This window comes from Xiphophorus hellerii, chromosome 9, assembly GCF_003331165.1.
Source record: "Xiphophorus hellerii strain 12219 chromosome 9, Xiphophorus_hellerii-4.1, whole genome shotgun sequence".
Lineage (NCBI taxonomy): Eukaryota > Metazoa > Chordata > Actinopteri > Cyprinodontiformes > Poeciliidae > Xiphophorus > Xiphophorus hellerii.
The window spans coordinates 31,459,426-31,477,271 of NC_045680.1; the positions used below are offsets into that span (position 1 = coordinate 31,459,426).

At 46.0% G+C, this 17,846-nt stretch overlaps 1 protein-coding gene and 1 long non-coding RNA gene across 4 annotated transcripts; one reads left to right on the forward strand and one right to left on the reverse strand.

Moving 5' to 3' along the window:
• Positions 1 to 7,313: 7,313 nt before the first annotated feature.
• LOC116725788 (interferon-induced protein with tetratricopeptide repeats 1-like) lies at positions 7,314 to 17,569 on the reverse strand. The gene is made up of 2 exons (XM_032572161.1): positions 17,066 to 17,569; positions 7,314 to 8,961 (listed from the first exon to the last, which is right to left on the reverse strand). The coding sequence occupies exons 1-2, from the start codon at positions 17,068 to 17,070 to the stop codon at positions 7,668 to 7,670; spliced, it is 1,299 nt and encodes a 432-aa protein (XP_032428052.1). The 5' UTR covers positions 17,071 to 17,569; the 3' UTR covers positions 7,314 to 7,667.
• Positions 9,462 to 16,766, forward strand: LOC116725817 (uncharacterized). Of its 3 annotated transcripts, none has more exons than XR_004340479.1 (4): positions 9,462 to 9,503; positions 9,573 to 10,218; positions 10,573 to 10,726; positions 16,056 to 16,766. It is a non-coding gene; the product is annotated as an uncharacterized LOC116725817 (long non-coding RNA). The 3 variants fall into 3 exon arrangements; XR_004340480.1 differs by having other exon boundaries at positions 9,476 to 9,503; positions 9,573 to 9,634; positions 9,697 to 10,726; XR_004340478.1 differs by having other exon boundaries at positions 9,573 to 10,726.
• Positions 17,570 to 17,846: the final 277 nt, after the last annotated feature.

Sequence of the window (17,846 nt, forward strand, 5' to 3'; positions counted from 1 at the left end):
AGGTTTTTGTTAAGGTTGAGGTTTTTGTTAAGGTTGAGGTTTTTGTTAAGGTTGAGGTTTTTGTTAAGGTTGAGGTTTTTGCTAAGGTTGAGGTTTTTGCTAAGGTTGAGGGTTTTTGTTAAGGTTGAGGTTTTTTGTTAAGGTTGAGGTTTTTGCTAAGGTTGAGGTTTTTGTTAAGGTTGAGGTTTTTTGTTAAGGTTGAGGTTTTTGTTAAGGTTGAGGTTTTTTGTTAAGGTTGAGGTTTTTTGTTAAGGTTGAGGTTTTTGTTAAGGTTGAGGTTTTTGTTAAGGTTGAGGTTTTTTGTTAAGGTTGAGGTTTTTGCTAAGGTTGAGGTTTTTTGTTAAGGTTGAGGTTTTTGTTAAGGTTGAGGTTTTTTGTTAAGGTTGAGGTTTTTGCTAAGGTTGAGGTTTTTGTTAAGGTTGAGGTTTTTGTTAAGGTTGAGGTTTTTGCTAAGGTTGAGGTTTTTTGTTAAGGTTGAGGTTTTTGTTAAGGTTGAGGTTTTTGCTAAGGTTGAGGTTTTTTGTTAAGGTTGAGGTTTTTGCTAAGGTTGAGGGTTTTTGTTAAGGTTGAGGTTTTTGTTAAGGTTGAGGTTTTTGTTAAGGTTGAGGTTTTTGTTAAGGTTGAGGTTTTTTGTTAAGGTTGAGGTTTTTGTTAAGGTTGAGGTTTTTGTTAAGGTTGAGGTTTTTGCTAAGGTTGAGGTTTTTGTTAAGGTTGAGGTTTTTGTTAAGGTTGAGGTTTTTGTTAAGGTTGAGGTTTTTGTTAAGGTTGAGGTTTTTGCTAAGGTTGAGGTTTTTGTTAAGGTTGAGGTTTTTGTTAAGGTTGAGGTTTTTTGTTAAGATTGAGGTTTTTGTTAAGGTTGAGGTTTTTGTTAAGGTTGAGGTTTTTGCTAAGGTTGAGGTTTTTTGTTAAGGTTGAGGTTTTTGCTAAGGTTGAGGTTTTTGTTAAGGTTGAGGTTTTTGCTAAGGTTGAGGTTTTTGTTAAGGTTGAGGTTTTTTGTTAAGGTTGAGGTTTTTGCTAAGGTTGAGGTTTTTGTTAAGGTTGAGGTTTTTGTTAAGGTTGAGGTTTTTTGCTAAGGTTGAGGTTTTTGTTAAGGTTGGAGCAGCTCCAAAGAGGCTCTGCCTCGGTGCAGCTGTATCTTTGGGAATCCTGAATGTTTGACTTTTGGCTGAACTCATCGCCCTCAGTGAACACAGTGAGTCTTATTCTAGTCATCTTAAACATGTAAAAAGAATCAATTTCAACTGTTATAAAAAAAATGTCATCGTTCCCCTTCTGAAATCAAACTGATCAAATAGCGAGGGTTTAAAAAGAATAAAACTTGGTGACTCAAAGTGTTGCAGAGGTGAAACTTACACTAAGTTACATGAGTTTGATTCATTTTCAGCAATAGTTGCATTATCAGCCGTTTAGGTTAGCGTGTCTTTAATATCTTCTCTTTTTCAAACTATTTACCCAACGATTCACTGTTCAGTGTTACCTCAGTTTAAATTCTACAGGAATAACCAAAATCATGAAACTATTTCCTAAGTCTTAAGTGAAAATACGATGCAACTTCTTTTTGCAAACATTGTTTGTTGATTTTTCTCCAGCTAACTCCTCCTTTCTAACATCCGCAAACCAAAGTAAACTACCGGCTCGCTGCCGTTCTGATACTCTTCCATCCCGGCGAGCTGTCTCCGCTTCAAGCCGCCTTTCGACTCCGTTAACTGGAAGAAAACTGGGAGACGAACCGGTTTACTGGGAGAAACAGCCGAGTCTGGTCCAGACTTCCGGACAGCTGAGAGGAGGCGCTGCTGCCACCTGCTGGTGACTCCGAGGAACAGCTTCATATCAAAACCTCTTACTGTCAATAAAACATCTAATATAGAAAAATAGACGTTTTTCAAAAGAGTGAGCTGACTGATGATGTCATCAGCCTCTGTGACATCATCAGTCACAGAGGCTGATGACATCATCAGTCACAGAGGCTCTATATGACTGGCAGGCAGAACTTCTCCTTCACTCTGCATCTCAAATCGGTTGGATCAGGTCGGCATTGTGACGAATCGCTTCGTACGATTAGGACAACTTTGAAAGAGAAACAAATTCTCAGGAATTTCTAGTATTTCTAAGGATCAGTTCAGAAATACTACATCATGTTCTTCCACATTGATTTTGGACTTGGATATATAATTACTACTGCAGTGAAGAAGTTCAGCAGCCGGTACGCAGCTGATGCTGATTTGGAGCAGAACAGCAGTGAAACGGCCGTCGAAACGAAAGAAGACTGCTTGGCTTTCACTGTTCCTGCTGACTCTTCTGTTGAAGAGCATAATATGAGTAAGAGCAGCGAACCGATCCCTTCCACCTTTGGGAACAGAAACGGATGTTCTGGATTTGAAGAACATCCTGAAGATGAAGTTTGTGCTAAAGAAATGAACACAATGAAGAACGAACATGGCACTGCGGACAGCAGCTGCAACGTGGGAACGACGGGAGATTTAATGGAAACCAGTAACTGTGAAGCAGCGAGTGTTTTGGTCAGCTCAGATCTGGCTGAGGAAGATTTGGCAGATCGTTGCTACCAAGACGACAGTCAAACAATTCCTTCTTCAGTCAACATTTGCAAGTTTTCCAACAACAGCTGGATGAATGCCGCCATGCGCAGCATCCTGAACCTCAGGAAAGCCAGAAAGTTTGTGGATGAGTATCCTGAGAAGATCTCTGGAGCTTTTTCAGCAACTCCATCACGCGCCAGTTTTCTCCATACAGACATGGAAAATCTAGGGAAACTTTTTACCCCAGAGGAAATCAAAGCAGTTCTGACAGAGATTAGTGAGAATGAACCAAATATGGGCTCAGGAAACAGGAACAAGTTAAAAGACTTTCTGAGGATTATGTTAGACCGGTTGAACCAGAGAGGGATTGAAACCGCGTGCATCTTATACAGTAATAACAGCTGTGAAGAAAGTGCTGAAATGCCAGCCATCTTGAATTTTGGTCCCATCATCACCCTGCCGGTCACAAATCCTGTGGACACCACCGCTTCTCTCCTGAACAACTGGATTTATTTGGCTTCCGGAAAGGATTGTTCTCTGTCCTCATCCAGCTCAGCGACAAACGTCTTCCTCCATGACACTGACGTGATAACCTTGCATCTGCCATGGTTCGGCGGTTGGGCGGACTCACCACACACCGTGATTCCTAGTACAACCATTAGCATCCCCATAAAAACTGGAACTCAGTTGTACCGTCTATCGTCAGTCATTTGTCTGGACAAGCTGAGTTCTCAGGCTGACGGCTTTTACACCTATCTGGTGTATGAAGACCTGCTGCTTAAGGCTGAAAATGACAAGGTCACAACCCCAGAAGCAAACAGTGTGTTCGACATTTGGCAGAACGGGTTCATGTACATCTATGAGAAGTTTTCAGAAGGTCAGGACGGACTCAGAGATGAGCTCACAGGTAGCTCTCAGGAGAGGAGCTGTGGCCCTGAAAACGCAGCTGATATGTGGACGATGAATAGATATTGTGGCGGGTCGACACCTTCGAGTCAACCAGACAATCTGTTGGAAAAAAACTCCACAGCGAGCAGTGAGAGCACCGGCGCTGAGGCTGAAGACACAGTCAGGGAAAGCACAGCCAGTACGCCGAGTCCCCATGCACTGAACCAGGAACATCCAACAAACGGTGATCTTGATCCAGTCATTTACGTTTGCCAGTATTTCAACCACAGATGGGCAAATGTCACGATGCACAGCATTATGAACCTGAAAGTTATCAAGAAGTACATGGCTCAGTATCTGGCTCAGCAGGCCTATGAAGCATCATCAAGATATCCATCTGGTGCCTCCAGGTACGACCCAGAGCAAGAAGATTTCCCAAGGACCCGAAAGTCATGCAGTGTTCAGCAGTTTGACATCACAAAGTGCATGAAGTTTGTGAACAAAAAGACTGAATTTGCAGCATTAAATACCTTTATGCCAGGTCAGAAGGTTGAGATCTCTTTTTTATTGGATGCTGTTTTGGTCTGGTTAAAACTGAATGCTGTCAAAGTAACCTGCAAAATGCAGCAGTTTATGACATGTGCAGCCTGTGAGATAGATGAACTGGTCTCTACAAAGATAGGTGTCCTGATTAATTTGAAAAACACAAGACCAAATGACACCACAGCATCTCTCTTTGAACGCCATCTTCAGCAAGCGAGTTCTCTGGAGAAATGCTGCAGCTCTTGTAGAATAGAGAACATCTGCATCCTCGACACAACAGATGTGATCTGCATGTACCTGCATCGACAGCTCAGTGATGAAGACGGCGGACTGCTTCTGACTCCCAGTGCAACCATTGAAGCTCCGTTAGAAATGGGAACCCAATTGTTCTGTCTATCCTCGGTCATCTGCTGTGAAATCCAAAATTCCCAGATGTACAAGTTTTATACATACGTGATATGTGGACAAGCGGTATATAAAATTGAAGATGAAATGGTAACTGATGCAGATGAGGGCTGTGTAGAAGACATGAAGAGAAGAGGATTCATCTACTTCTACGATAAGTACGCAGAAGGAGAGGAGAGATTTAGCTTTCAGGAAAACAATTTCAAGTCTGGAACTGAACAAACTGTGCCAACGGTGGTGAACTATAGATACAAAACTGTGGATGAAAGAGAAATTTACCGCCAAAATAAAAACAGGTTAGTCAACCTTTGTGCAAATCTGTGCATAATTTATTTCTTATTTCGGATGTTTTGTTATTTTTTGTTGCCTTTATTTACTTCTACTACATACTTTGACTTTTCGTTTAGTTTTTCTGATTGGATGGCCTTTGGTTTAGCCACCGTTCGCATTATTACGCTGGTCATACCAGGTTCACCAAAAAAAAAAAAAAGGTGAAAAGGTGAGCCCAAATGAAATCGCACAAGGTCTCGGGAGGAACGCAGAGGGTCGGGGTCTCGGCAGGGGCGCCGGCTGGAACGCTGGCTGAAACGGCCTTGGGGGCGCTGGCTGGAACGCTGGCTGAAACGGCCTCGGGTGCGCCGGCTGGAACGCCGGCTGAAACGGCCTGGGTGCGCCGGCTGGAACGCCGGCTGATTCGGCCTCGGGTGCGCCGGATGGAACGCCGGCTGGTTCGGCCTCGGGGGCGCCAGCTGGAACGCCGGCTGGTTCGGCCTCGGGTGTGCCAGCTGGAACGCCGGCTGAAACGGCCTCGAGTGCGCCAGATGGAACGCCGGCTGGAGTTGCTGGTCCCGGAGATGCTGGAGCTGGGCTGGTGGAGCGGAAGGATGGAATGTCCGGCTTTGGAGGCAGAGGGTCACGATTCATGACAGCCAGAGCTGTCAAGCGTTCCCACTCCGCCTCCTGCCATAACTCCACCAACCCCAGGTGCGGAAGGCGCGGAATCCAGTCTTCCAATACCAGAACCATGCGCGTGGCAAAACCCAGTCGTCGGCAGGCGGAGTAGGGTTTCGCCATCGCCTCCACATAATCCTCGATCGTTGAGGTAAGATCGTTTAAACCCTCTGGGTCCATGATGTGAAATAGCATGCCTCACCGTATTTCCTTTGGTCGGGTCCTTCTGTCATGAGTTGGTGTGGTGGATGTGGTGAGGCAGACGCTGTAGACCCAGGTAAGATTAATAGTAGATTTTAATAATGCAACACACAGTCCAAAACAGTCCCAAAGCCGGGCAGCACGGCCGAGCTAAAGCCAGGGCTCGACGCCGGTAGCAACCGGTAAACGAGGGACGAAAAATAGACTGGGCACACAGGAACGGAACGACAAACGCCAAGGGCGGCAAGTAACGACAAGGACCCGACAAAGACGCAGACACACTGGTGGCATTAAATACACTGGGGGTAATCATGGAATAAGAAACACCTGGGAACAATCAAGGGGAAGACAGGACAACACAAAGACTCGGGGACACAGAAAACTCTAATTAAATACACAGACAACACAGAACATGACAGCAGGAGACTTAAAGTGGGTCTCCTGCCCCTTTAAGTGGGCCCCTGTAAGTGGGTCTCCTGCCCCTTGTGGTGTGAACAACTTCTGTCATGAGTTGTTGACGCCACAATTCGTGACAGAAGGACCCAGCCAAGAGTGATTACGATGAGAAAGGCAATAACAACAACATGGACCCTACATGCTGAAGGGAATTAACAGAAACAATCAAGGACTATGTAGCGACTGTAGCGAAACCATGTTTCACGTACAGACGCCTTGGGGTCGCCATCAGGTTACTCCTGGTGCTGGAGGACTGGTCCGCCCAACTTCCGTCCCTGGGGTTGGGGAGCTGCAGCGAGAGGCAGAGTGGGAACGCCAGAGAGCCTTTGCCGTAATGGCTGGTGACCCTCTGCCTCCTAAGCAGCACTTCCGCTCCACCACATTAGCTCCATCATCTTTGGGACCAGCACCACCTCCAGCCCCAGCTCCTGTGTCTCCGGGGCTGGCCCCCTCCTGCTCCAGCTCCTGCACCCGCCACACCTCCAGTCAATGCCGCAGCATTGACTGGAGGTTACAGCCTCTCCGCCTCCAGCCTCTTCGCCTCCAGCTGCCGCTGTCTCCGCATCTCCTGCCCCTGTAAGTTGGCCCCCGTAAGTGGGTCTCCTGCCCCTGTAAGTGGGTCTCCTGCCCTTGTAAGTGGGTTTCCTGCCCCCGTAAGTGGGTCTCCTGCCCCTGTAAGTGGGTTTCCTGCTCAAGTAAGTGGGTTTCCTGCCCCTGTAAGTGGGCCCCTTTAAGTGGACAGGAGACCCCCTTTAAGTCTCCTGTCCAGGAGTAGCTTTTGCCTCACTGCTGTGAGCACAGATGCTCAGTGGTGAGGCAGACACTGAGGACCCAGGTTGGTGTGCGAAAATGATGATTTTAATGAAAATTCCAGGTATACAAAGTCCAAAACCCAGGCAGCACAGCTGAGCGGAAGGCTAAGGGTTCAACACTGGTAGCACTGGTACATGAATGGACAGCAAAACCCAAAACACACAGACTGGAAGTCTGTGTGGTTTTTTTTATAGTTGTAGAAAAATGTAGTTATGTACATGTATTTCGATTATGCAACTTTGACTAAAAATATTACTTTAGATTACAAGAACAAATATTTCTATAGAGATTAATAATTATTTTCATAAGTACATACTAACATGGGTTTTTTTACTGTAAAATTGGATAAAAGCGTCTAAGACAGTACTGTAAAGGGTTATTTAATTTTTTTTAAAATTTGGCTCTATTGGAAACCTTGCAGGATGATTGTTCAAAAATATATGCTGAAATTCAATTTGTGACGCAAAGTTCATGTAGGAGCTCATGGTGCTGAACAGGAACAGAACTGGAGAATTTAGCTGTATTTGAAATAGTTTATTGATGAAAAAGCAACAGTTGTTCAGAAACATATTTTGATTTTTCAAAATCTTGATTGTTCAGTTTTCCTGTGATCTTATTGAATCTGTTAATGTTCAATCTGTTTCATTCCTTAAGTTCCTCATAGATCTAATTAGCATCGTACCTAAATTTACTCTCATAGGTGCAAAGTTAAAATTTGTTATCTAAGTAATTTCACATCCATCTGACAGCAAAAACACCAGTAATTAAATTTATGCACAATTAGATATAAATTCAGGGATTAAGGGGTTAGAACTAGAATATTATTCCGACGGTCAGAAGGATCATTGGATCTGATCTTTGAAAGTCTGGCTTTCACACAGTCTGGACACCTTCCAGGTTTTCCAGAAACTCTTGGATCTCTGGGCACATTCTGGACCGTCCGCGGTCTCGGATCTTTTCCAGTGCCTGAATGCTGTTCATCCGGGAGAAAGACTCGTGGTTAATGGCTGCAGCCTTCATGTGATACTCAATCGACCTGTTCCTTTCCTGCCGGTCAAAGTGGAGGTACTTGGCGTAGTAGTTGTAAACACACTGTTGGTCTGCAGGATCCAAAGATTTCTGCAGCAACTCCTTGTAGATCTGATCTGGTTTCATCAGCCCACGACCGGACTTGGCCCACACACTTGCAAAGTCCAACTTCTTTGGTAAACAAGAAGGGTAGCAAGAGATGACATCCTCCAACAAGCCGATTGCTCGGTCAAAGGTTCTTTGGCTTGGGCGACCATCTCTGGAAAAAACGATCTTCCATTTGTAGACAAGAGCGGCACATCTCTTCAGATACCGGGAATCTGGATCCTTCGTCAGGGCCCTTTCTGCCACGTCGATCGCATCGTCGTAGGATTCAATTTGTCTGTAGATCCTCAGGAGCGGTTTGATGCCACTGTGGCTGCTGACAGGGTTCAGTAAAATCTTCTCGGACAACTCCTGTGCTTCCTCTTTAACTCGCTCGCCTCTCTTGGCTCGTTGTTTCAGGTCCACAGCAGCAAGGTACAAGTTTTCTGGATCTTCTTCTCTGGCTACCCTTAGGTCCTCCCAGATGTCAGGCTCTGGTTCCACCCAGCTGTGCTTGAAGGTGCTCAGCAGCCCGATCATACGGCTGCTCCGCCACTCCACGGTGTCCGGCTGCATCCGGATGGCTCTCTGGAAGAGCTCTAAAGCCTGCTGCTCCTTCTCTTTATCAAACTTCATCAGGGTCCAGGCCTTTTCAGCTATAACCTCTGGGTAGAGATCTCCCTTCTTCTTCTTCATCAGACCGTCGACCTTTGACAGGTAGTCTTCACTCTTCTCATCTTCTCCCAGGTGATGGTGCAGCCAGGCCAGATTCCCAAAGTTCACCATCAACCAGGGACCTTCATCAGCGTTTTTCTGCCTCTGGAAGGTCTCAGCGGCCCGGTTGAAGAGGTTCAGGGCGTCTTCAGAGGAGCCCAGCTGGTACTGGATGAAGCCCAGCAGGTTGTAGGCGTGACCCAGCCAGAAGTTCCCCTCCTCAGTGCCGATGTCCTCCAGCTTATCCCTGATACGGGACAGTTTGTCCCTGCTGGGGGTCAGATCCCAGGTGAAGTGGCTCTCCAAGGCCTTCAGTCTGGACTGCAAACTCTGAGGAGAACTGATAAAAGTCATAAAAACAAATATTAATGAAGTTAAAGACAGCCCTACACAGTGTGAATTAAAAATTAAACAAGTATTGTTCGTGCTTTCCGCTAATTTTTTAAAATATTATTATTTTACACAATAACTAAACTACAAATAAATGACTACATCTAAAAGTTTCCTGCAGTAGGCATCTCTGCTGTTCTGTGAAGATATATTAACTATTTTCCAACATAAGGAGGTTTATGTGTAAACAGAGTAAAGAAACCCCCTGATAAAACCTCTGGCCTCGCACTGTTTAGTTACGCCCCTGGCATCACATGGTTTTGGTTATAATCTTCTAAGACAATGTATTTCTAAATGTGGCAGTATGCCCTGTGGGCCCTGAACGCACCACACAAGTGCCTGACTTTAATTGGTTGTAGCGCTGCCTGCATATAAAGGGCCCTCCCTCACCTGGTAGACAACACGTTCTCCTTCCGGTTCAGACTTCACTGTTCACTGGCGCTATACGACTGACGCGCTTAAGTCATTAATTGCTGTTCAAGCCTTCTTCTGGTAAGAAGCTTCTCACACCTTTAATATCTGTAAGTTTAGCTTTAGCTCAGCTTTACTTGTAATATCTAGGTGACTTGTACCAGCTGACTGCTTCTTCTCCCTGCCAGAGGCATAACGCATCAAGCTCAGTGGTAAGCGAAAGCTCATTTTACGTATGCTTCCAGATTCTATTTTTGACATGTATGTTTGATAGACGCTGCTGTTTGTCCTTGGCCGGCTGCTTGCCCGTACTCTGTTGTCCCTGGTTGACGGTCCGTCCGCCTGTGACCTGGTTATTCGTCGTCGGCTGACGGCGGCCTGCCCGTCGCCCTGGTTGTCGGCTTCATACCCGCTGTCCTGGTCGGCGTAAGCTGGCTTTTGACTCTCGTCCAGTGTGGCTGATTCAGGCTGGTTTATGACCAGCTCGTTCTGATCCCTCTGGTGCCGCTCTGGCTGGCGTTTGCTGTGGCGCGGCGGTTCGTCTCAGGACGGACTCCTAACTTGGACTGCTATTGCTTGATTTGTGAGGACTGAACTGTATAACCAAGAAATGTATGTAATTTGAATGTCTTTTCTTTTGTTGACAGGAACGGCCAGCTCGTGGTGTCGGTGGTGGACTTTCCGGGTGGTGGTATTTTCTTTGGTTTGGTGCACGATTTTCTTTTATTTGGTTTGCTGTGTTTCCTTTGTAGGTCCCTGCCAGCTTCGAGTTGAGCCGTAAATGTCATTTTAATGTGTGAGTGATTTTAAACTAATATATTTCTGACTAGAAAATTGAAATAATAAACTGATTGGACTGAGTGGAATTGTCTCGTGCCTCATATGTAGCGGGCCTGTGCGCCTTAAAGGTAACTTTATAGTATTATTAAATTAGTTATCTTAAAATTCAAGTTGCCAATCGGGATAGCATAGGTACCGTCACATTTGGCGCTGGGAGCAGGATCTTTTTTTTACAATCTTGAGGCTGAGACTTTTCCATTACTTCATTGTATTTGCTATTTAATGGTCAAGCAGTAGTTTTTATTTATTTTTTTGGTTCTAAGGACAAACAGCAGCGGTTAATTTATTTTCTTGAGCTGGTTATTTGTAGTAATGGAGGAAGAACTACTGGAATTGAAGACCCTGATTGCTCAATTAAAGGCTGACAATGAGAAGCTGCGTGCAGAGCGTTCGCCTTCCACATCTAGCTCCAGTGCTGGGCCATCTTCAGCTTCTGCACTCCCTGCTGCCCAAGTAACAGACAGGTTAGTGTTTGTCCCACGTGATCGTAAGTGTCCTATGTTTAGGGGACGGATGGGGATTAGTGCGAGCGAGTGGGTTGAGGAAGCACAGGCGTGTATGCGGGCACGAAATTTGTCAGCAGCAGATCAGGCCTTCTTTTTGTACGACCATTTAGAGGGAGAGGCTAGGGATGAAATCAAATATCGCTCTAGTCAGGAACGAGGGGATCCAGCTAAAATTATTTCTATCCTTGAGGAACTCTATGGATGTAATGAGTCACATGTTGCATTACAGGAGGCCTTTTTCTCCAGAAAGCAATTAGAAGGGGAAACATTGCAAGAGTTCTCCCTTGCTTTGAGCCTCATGGAGAAAGTAAAAGCACAGGCTCCTAGGGATATGCCTAATACTGAAGTTCTCCTGCGTGACCAGTTCATAGAATATGTCCTTGATGGTGCGCTCAGTCGTGCGCTAAAACAGTATGTTCGTCTGAAACCGGCAGCAACACTGCTTGATGTCAGAGGTGAGGCAATGAGGTGGGAATTAGAGGGGTTGCCAGCTAGTATGCGAGGCAGGAGTAATTCTCTGCCTTTAGCGTCCAGTTTTCAGTTTGCTGTGCGTGGTGGGGCACCATCTATTGTTGGCCCCACTCAGAGAGAGGTTAATGAGTTAAAAGAGCTTTTAAAACAGCAACAGGAGCAACTTAATCAGCTTACTCAAAGCATTTCCCTCCTTCAAACTGCACAAGGGCATAGCCGCTCTCCACGTCGCGGTCCTATTATATGTCGACGGTGCCAACAGCCCGGACATATTGCTAGGGAGTGTGGGGGGCCCCGCGTTGCCTTCCGTCAGCAATCTCTCTCAGGGTCACGTCAGGGAAGCCAGCTTCCGGAAAACTAGCGCCCACCGCGTTGCAGAGCCACAGCTCGGGTGGGGCATTCATAGGCTCAACTAATGGTTTGTATTCAGCAGATGCGCCTAAATTAATTGCTTCTTGCCCACACATTGAAGTGGACATGGCTGGGGTAAAGGTACCGTGCCTGGTTGACACTGGTTCAATGGTGTCCACTATTACAGAGAGCTTTTTTATTGAATTCTTTGAGCCCTGGGGCGAAGAGCGTTTGAGAGCTTGCCACTGGCTACAGCTAAAAGCAGCCAATGGTCTCCCTATTCCTTACATCGGCTATTTGGAAGTATCTATTGAACTGTGTGGCAAGTTGGTGCCCCACTGTGGGGTGTTGGTGGTGAGAAACCCTCCAGATAGTGGTTCAGCTTCTGTTCCTGGTGTGTTGGGGATGAACGTCATAAATAAGTGTTACCAAGAGCTATTTGGACAGCATGGTCATGCTTTGTTTAATACGACTCCGGTTGTGGCATCTCCCAAACCCTTGGTTAATGCTTTACAGAAATGTCATGCAGCTGAAATGCAGCAGACTCCTAAGCAGCTTAGTAAGGTTAGGGTGCGTGGTGGGAGGGCCTGCCGCATTCCAGGAGGTGTAATGAAGATTGTGCCTACCACCTGCTGTGAGAAATACGCAGGCACTACTGTCTTGTTTGAACCATCGGAATCTGGCTTACCAGCTGGTTTGTTAGCATCCCCTGCGCTAGTTCAGGTTGTCCGGGGCACTGCTTATGTTCCAGTGGTAAATGTGGGCCACACTGATGTGTTGCTTTACCCTCGTACCACTGTGGGAACTTTAAATAGTGTTAGTGTGGTGAGTCTTCCAGCGGGCGTAACTGAAGTCCCATTATTTGTAAATGTGTCTTCCCAAACAGCTGCTGCTCCTGCCGCAGATGGGATCGAGGCAATTGATTTATCATCTTTGCCTGCGGAGGATCAGGGTCGGGTGAGAGCACTTTTGGGTAAATACACTTCCGTGTTTGCCACTAATGATCAGGACTTGGGTTGCACTAACCTGATCAGTCATGACATTCCCCTTCTTGATGACGCTCCCGTTCGGCAGCGTTACCGTCGAATTCCTCCATCAGAGTATGAACTTGTGAAGGACCACATAAATCAGCTTTTGGCAGCAAATGTCATTAGGGAAAGCTCCAGCCCCTATGCATCACCAATTGTGCTTGTGCGCAAAAAGGATGGCAGCATCAGGCTTTGTGTTGATTATCGTCAACTTAACATCAAGACACGGAAGGATGCTTTTCCACTCCCTCGCATTGAGGAGTCCCTTGATGCTTTGACAGGGGCCCAGTGGTTTTCCACTATGGACTTGGCTAGTGGTTATAATCAGGTTCCTGTCACAGCAAGTGATCGCCATAAAACCGCTTTTTGTACACCTTTCGGGCTTTTTGAGTGGAATCGCATGCCTTTCGGCCTATGCAATGCCCCGAGCACGTTCCAACGCTTAATGCAGCGCATTTTTGGTGACCAGCAATGCCAATCCCTTTTACTGTATTTAGATGACATTGTTGTGTTTTCATCCTCTATACAGCAACATCTTGAGAGGCTGGATGTGGTGTTGGGACGGCTGCAGAAGGAGGGCCTTAAAGCCAAACTGAGCAAATGCCACTTTTTCCAGAAGGAGGTGCACTACCTGGGTCATGTAATTTCTGACCAGGGAGTGGCCACTGACCCTGCTAAAATCGAGGTGGTAGCAAATTGGCCTGTGCCCACCACAGCCACTGAGTTGCGTTCCTTTTTGGGATTCGCTAGCTACTACCGTAGGTTTGTAGAAGGTTTTGCTAAGATGGCTGCCCCCTTGCATCGTAGAGCAGCAGAGCTAACTAGTAAAAGGCCTAAAAGGAAGGCTACTCAGAGTATTGTTGGAGCCTGGACGGAGGAGTGTCAGCAGAGTTTTGAGGCTCTTAAAGCCAAGCTCACTTCTACTCCAGTCCTTGCTTATGCAGATTTTTCCCTCCCTTTCATTTTAGAGGTGGACGCAAGTCACAGTGGGTTGGGAGCAGTTTTGTCACAAGAGCAAGATGGTAAGATAAGACCCATTGCTTTTGCTAGCCGTGGGTTAAGACCTAGCGAGCGAAATATGTCAAATTACAGCTCAATGAAATTGGAGCTGTTGGGCCTGAAATGGGCAATGACAGAAAAATTTAGAGATTACCTTTTGGGCCACAGGTGTATTGTCTATACAGACAACAATCCTCTGAGCCATTTGGACTCGGCCAAGCTTGGAGCAGTAGAGCAGCGCTGGGCAGCCCAGCTTGCTTCCTTTAACTTTGAGTTAAAATACAGGCCTGCTAAGTCCAATCAAAATGCTGATGCTTTGTCTCGCCGGCCTTGGCCGGCTCCCCCGGAAGTGACTTCTTTGGGTGCAGGTACTCTTGTGCCTCAGCCACTACAGCAAGCTGTGAAAAGTGAGCAAATACAGATCTTCCAGTCTTCTGTGACTGTCTTTCCCTCTTTTGACCCTGGTGATCTCCGTGTTCTCCAGCAGGCTGATCCAGCTCTTCAAGAGGTTCTTTCCTTCTGGCAGAGAAAAGAGCGGCCAAACCGTACTGAGCGGCAAGGGCTTTCACAATCTGCTCTTGCATTGCTCAGCCAGTGGGATCGCCTGACTGAGTTGGATGGCCTAATATATCGGCAGGTGTTTCGTTCCGATGGTGGTGGGGCAGTGTACCAACTTCTCCTGCCAAAGGCCCTGATAAAGGACGTACTGACTCAGGTCCATCAGGAACATGGACACCAGGGAGTGGATCGGACTTTAGCGTTGCTACGGTCTCGCTGTTATTGGCCCGGTATGTCACAAGAGGTAGCAGACTGGTGTAAAATCTGCGAGCGGTGCCAGGTTGCCAAAGATAGCCAGCCACCTGCTCGTGGTTTCTTGGGCCATTTGCTTGCATCGAAACCAAATGAAATTCTGGCAATGGATTTTACTTTGTTAGAGCCAACTCCATCTGGGCTAGAGAATGTACTGGTAATGACCGATGTTTTTTCCAAGTATACCTTGGCTGTCCCAACCAGGGATCAGCGCGCTTCCACTGTAGCGCAGGTCCTGGTCACGGAATGGTTTGCAAAATTTGGAGTACCAGCACGCATCCATTCAGACCAGGGCCGCAGCTTTGAAAGCAATTTGATCCAACAGCTTTGCAGTCTATACGGTATCATTAAATCTCGTACCACGCCTTACCATCCAGCTGGTAACGGTCAATGTGAACGTTTTAACAGGACGCTTCACAACCTGTTGAGAACTTTGCCCACGTCCCGGAAACGAAACTGGACTGTTTGTTTGCCCCAGTTGCTTTATGCATATAACACCACTCCTCATCAATCAACTGGTGAGTCACCATTTTTCCTGATATTTGGTCAAGAACCACGTCTTCCAGTTGATTTCTTGTTGGGAAGAGTTCAAAATCCAGTTGCTGGAACTGTTCATGAGTGGGTCAAAGAACATCAGACCCGCCTGCAAATAGCATTTGAGGGTGCTAGAGAAAAACTGAGGACTTCTGCAGGACGCAGAAAAGCTAATCATGATAAAAACATCAGAGAAGCTCCTCTTAAGGAGGGCCAGCTTGTGTTGATCCGAAATCTGGGGAGTAAAGGTCGTCAGAAAACTCAGGATTTGTGGAGTTCAGTGAAACACATAGTTGTTCAAGTCCCAAGAGAGGGTGGGGTAGTGTATTCAGTGGCACCAGTTCATGACCAGACCAGGGTAAGAAGGGTACATCGCTCTTTGCTGAAGGTTTTAATTGGTGCTGATGCACCTATTCCAGTTTCTGTTGAAGTTGCATCTCCTGAACATTATTCCATTTCAGATGGTGAGCTGTCATTTGAGGGTGATTTGTTCTTGAGGCCATGGCCTGAGGAGCAAGTAACATCTGCACCACCTGCTGCTGTGGTTTCTGATGCGGTTCCTAGGGCTTCAGGATCTGCTGTGGCTCCTAGCGTGGCCACAAATCAACCTACCTCATTACCAGTTGTACCAGCTGCAGAGTCTGGTCCCAGCGGGGTGTCGGTGCGTAAATCTGTACGATCAACTGCTGGCCAGCATCATAATCTCCATCATCTTCCAAGGCCAGCAGTAAGAGAAACGCCTTCATCCAGTACCATGTCTGCGGTATTTCGACCTTGGTGTTAAGTTGGATCATCGTCGGGACGTCGATGCAGTTTGGGGGGGTGGAATGTGGCAGTATGCCCTGTGGGCCCTGAACGCACCACACAAGTGCCTGACTTTAATTGGTTGTAGCGCTGCCTGCATATAAAGGGCCCTCCCTCACCTGGTAGACAACACGTTCTCCTTCCGGTTCAGACTTCACTGTTCACTGGCGCTATACGACTGACGCGCTTAAGTCATTAATTGCTGTTCAAGCCTTCTTCTGGTAAGAAGCTTCTCACACCTTTAATATCTGTAAGTTTAGCTTTAGCTCAGCTTTACTTGTAATATCTAGGTGACTTGTACCAGCTGACTGCTTCTTCTCCCTGCCAGAGGCATAACGCATCAAGCTCAGTGGTAAGCGAAAGCTCATTTTACGTATGCTTCCAGATTCTATTTTTGACATGTATGTTTGATAGACGCTGCTGTTTGTCCTTGGCCGGCTGCTTGCCCGTACTCTGTTGTCCCTGGTTGACGGTCCGTCCGCCTGTGACCTGGTTATTCGTCGTCGGCTGACGGCGGCCTGCCCGTCGCCCTGGTTGTCGGCTTCATACCCGCTGTCCTGGTCGGCGTAAGCTGGCTTTTGACTCTCGTCCAGTGTGGCTGATTCAGGCTGGTTTATGACCAGCTCGTTCTGATCCCTCTGGTGCCGCTCTGGCTGGCGTTTGCTGTGGCGCGGCGGTTCGTCTCAGGACGGACTCCTAACTTGGACTGCTATTGCTTGATTTGTGAGGACTGAACTGTATAACCAAGAAATGTATGTAATTTGAATGTCTTTTCTTTTGTTGACAGGAACGGCCAGCTCGTGGTGTCGGTGGTGGACTTTCTGGGTGGTGGTATTTTCTTTGGTTTGGTGCACGATTTTCTTTTATTTGGTTTGCTGTGTTTCCTTTGTAGGTCCCTGCCAGCTTCGAGTTGAGCCGTAAATGTCATTTTAATGTGTGAGTGATTTTAAACTAATATATTTCTGACTAGAAAATTGAAATAATAAACTGATTGGACTGAGTGGAATTGTCTCGTGCCTCATATGTAGCGGGCCTGTGCGCCTTAAAGGTAACTTTATAGTATTATTAAATTAGTTATCTTAAAATTCAAGTTGCCAATCGGGATAGCATAGGTACCGTCACATTTATTTAGCTTTGGTAAAAAATAACAATAATAAATTAAAGTAATTAAAATGAATGTTTCCTTATCGTTTCTCCATCTGAAACGATAAGGAATTTATATATCTCGGAGTAATATAAACACAAAAATAGGAATTATTGGTGAAAATGTGAGGTTATGGTCATTAACTTCATCACTCACCTCATCTTCCAGCTGTTTTCTCTGTAGATCTGGAGGTTTTTGTCTCTTCTGGAGGTTTTTGTCTCTTCTGGAGGTTTTTGTCTCTTCTGGAGGTTTTTGTCTCTTCTGGAGGTTTTTCTCCGGCGGTCTGTAAGAGGCGCAGCTGCAGAATGATCGCACGGAGGTTTATTGTAGGGATGACGTCACGCGATGACGAGCGAAGGTTATAGAGCAAGTTTATAGAGAAGAGCGACGTCGCTTCAGTCAGGCGAACCTTAAGTTTCATTTTCCCGGGATTGAAACTTCAGCGCTGAAACGAAACTTTGGGCCAGCAGGTTTTCTGGCTTCCTGTTCTGGTCGGATTGTTTCCAGAGCTCCAACATGGCGGCTGGTCCGTGGATGTTTTGACTATTACAGTTTATGAAACAAAGATGGAAAAACAAAACAAACTAATCCAAGAGTTTAGTCCTTGTATTTTATTGTCGTAATCGCCACAGCAGTGTTGAGCTCCAGCCCAAATAAAAAAGGAGAACTAAAAGAAAGTGCTGTGACGGTCAAAAGTCAAAAGGCTATTTTTAGAAAATAAATACATCTATAACTTAAAAAATGCTACACTTTTTATGGACTTTACCACATCTGGCTCACATTGCAAAAATGTACATTTTATGAATACATACACACATACACATTTATGAGTATGTATTTTATAAAACAACAAATTTTATAAGTTGTCAGAATTTAACTGTTTCGATATTCAACTGTTATACAAAACTTGTTTTTATCACGTTTTATTTTATGATAT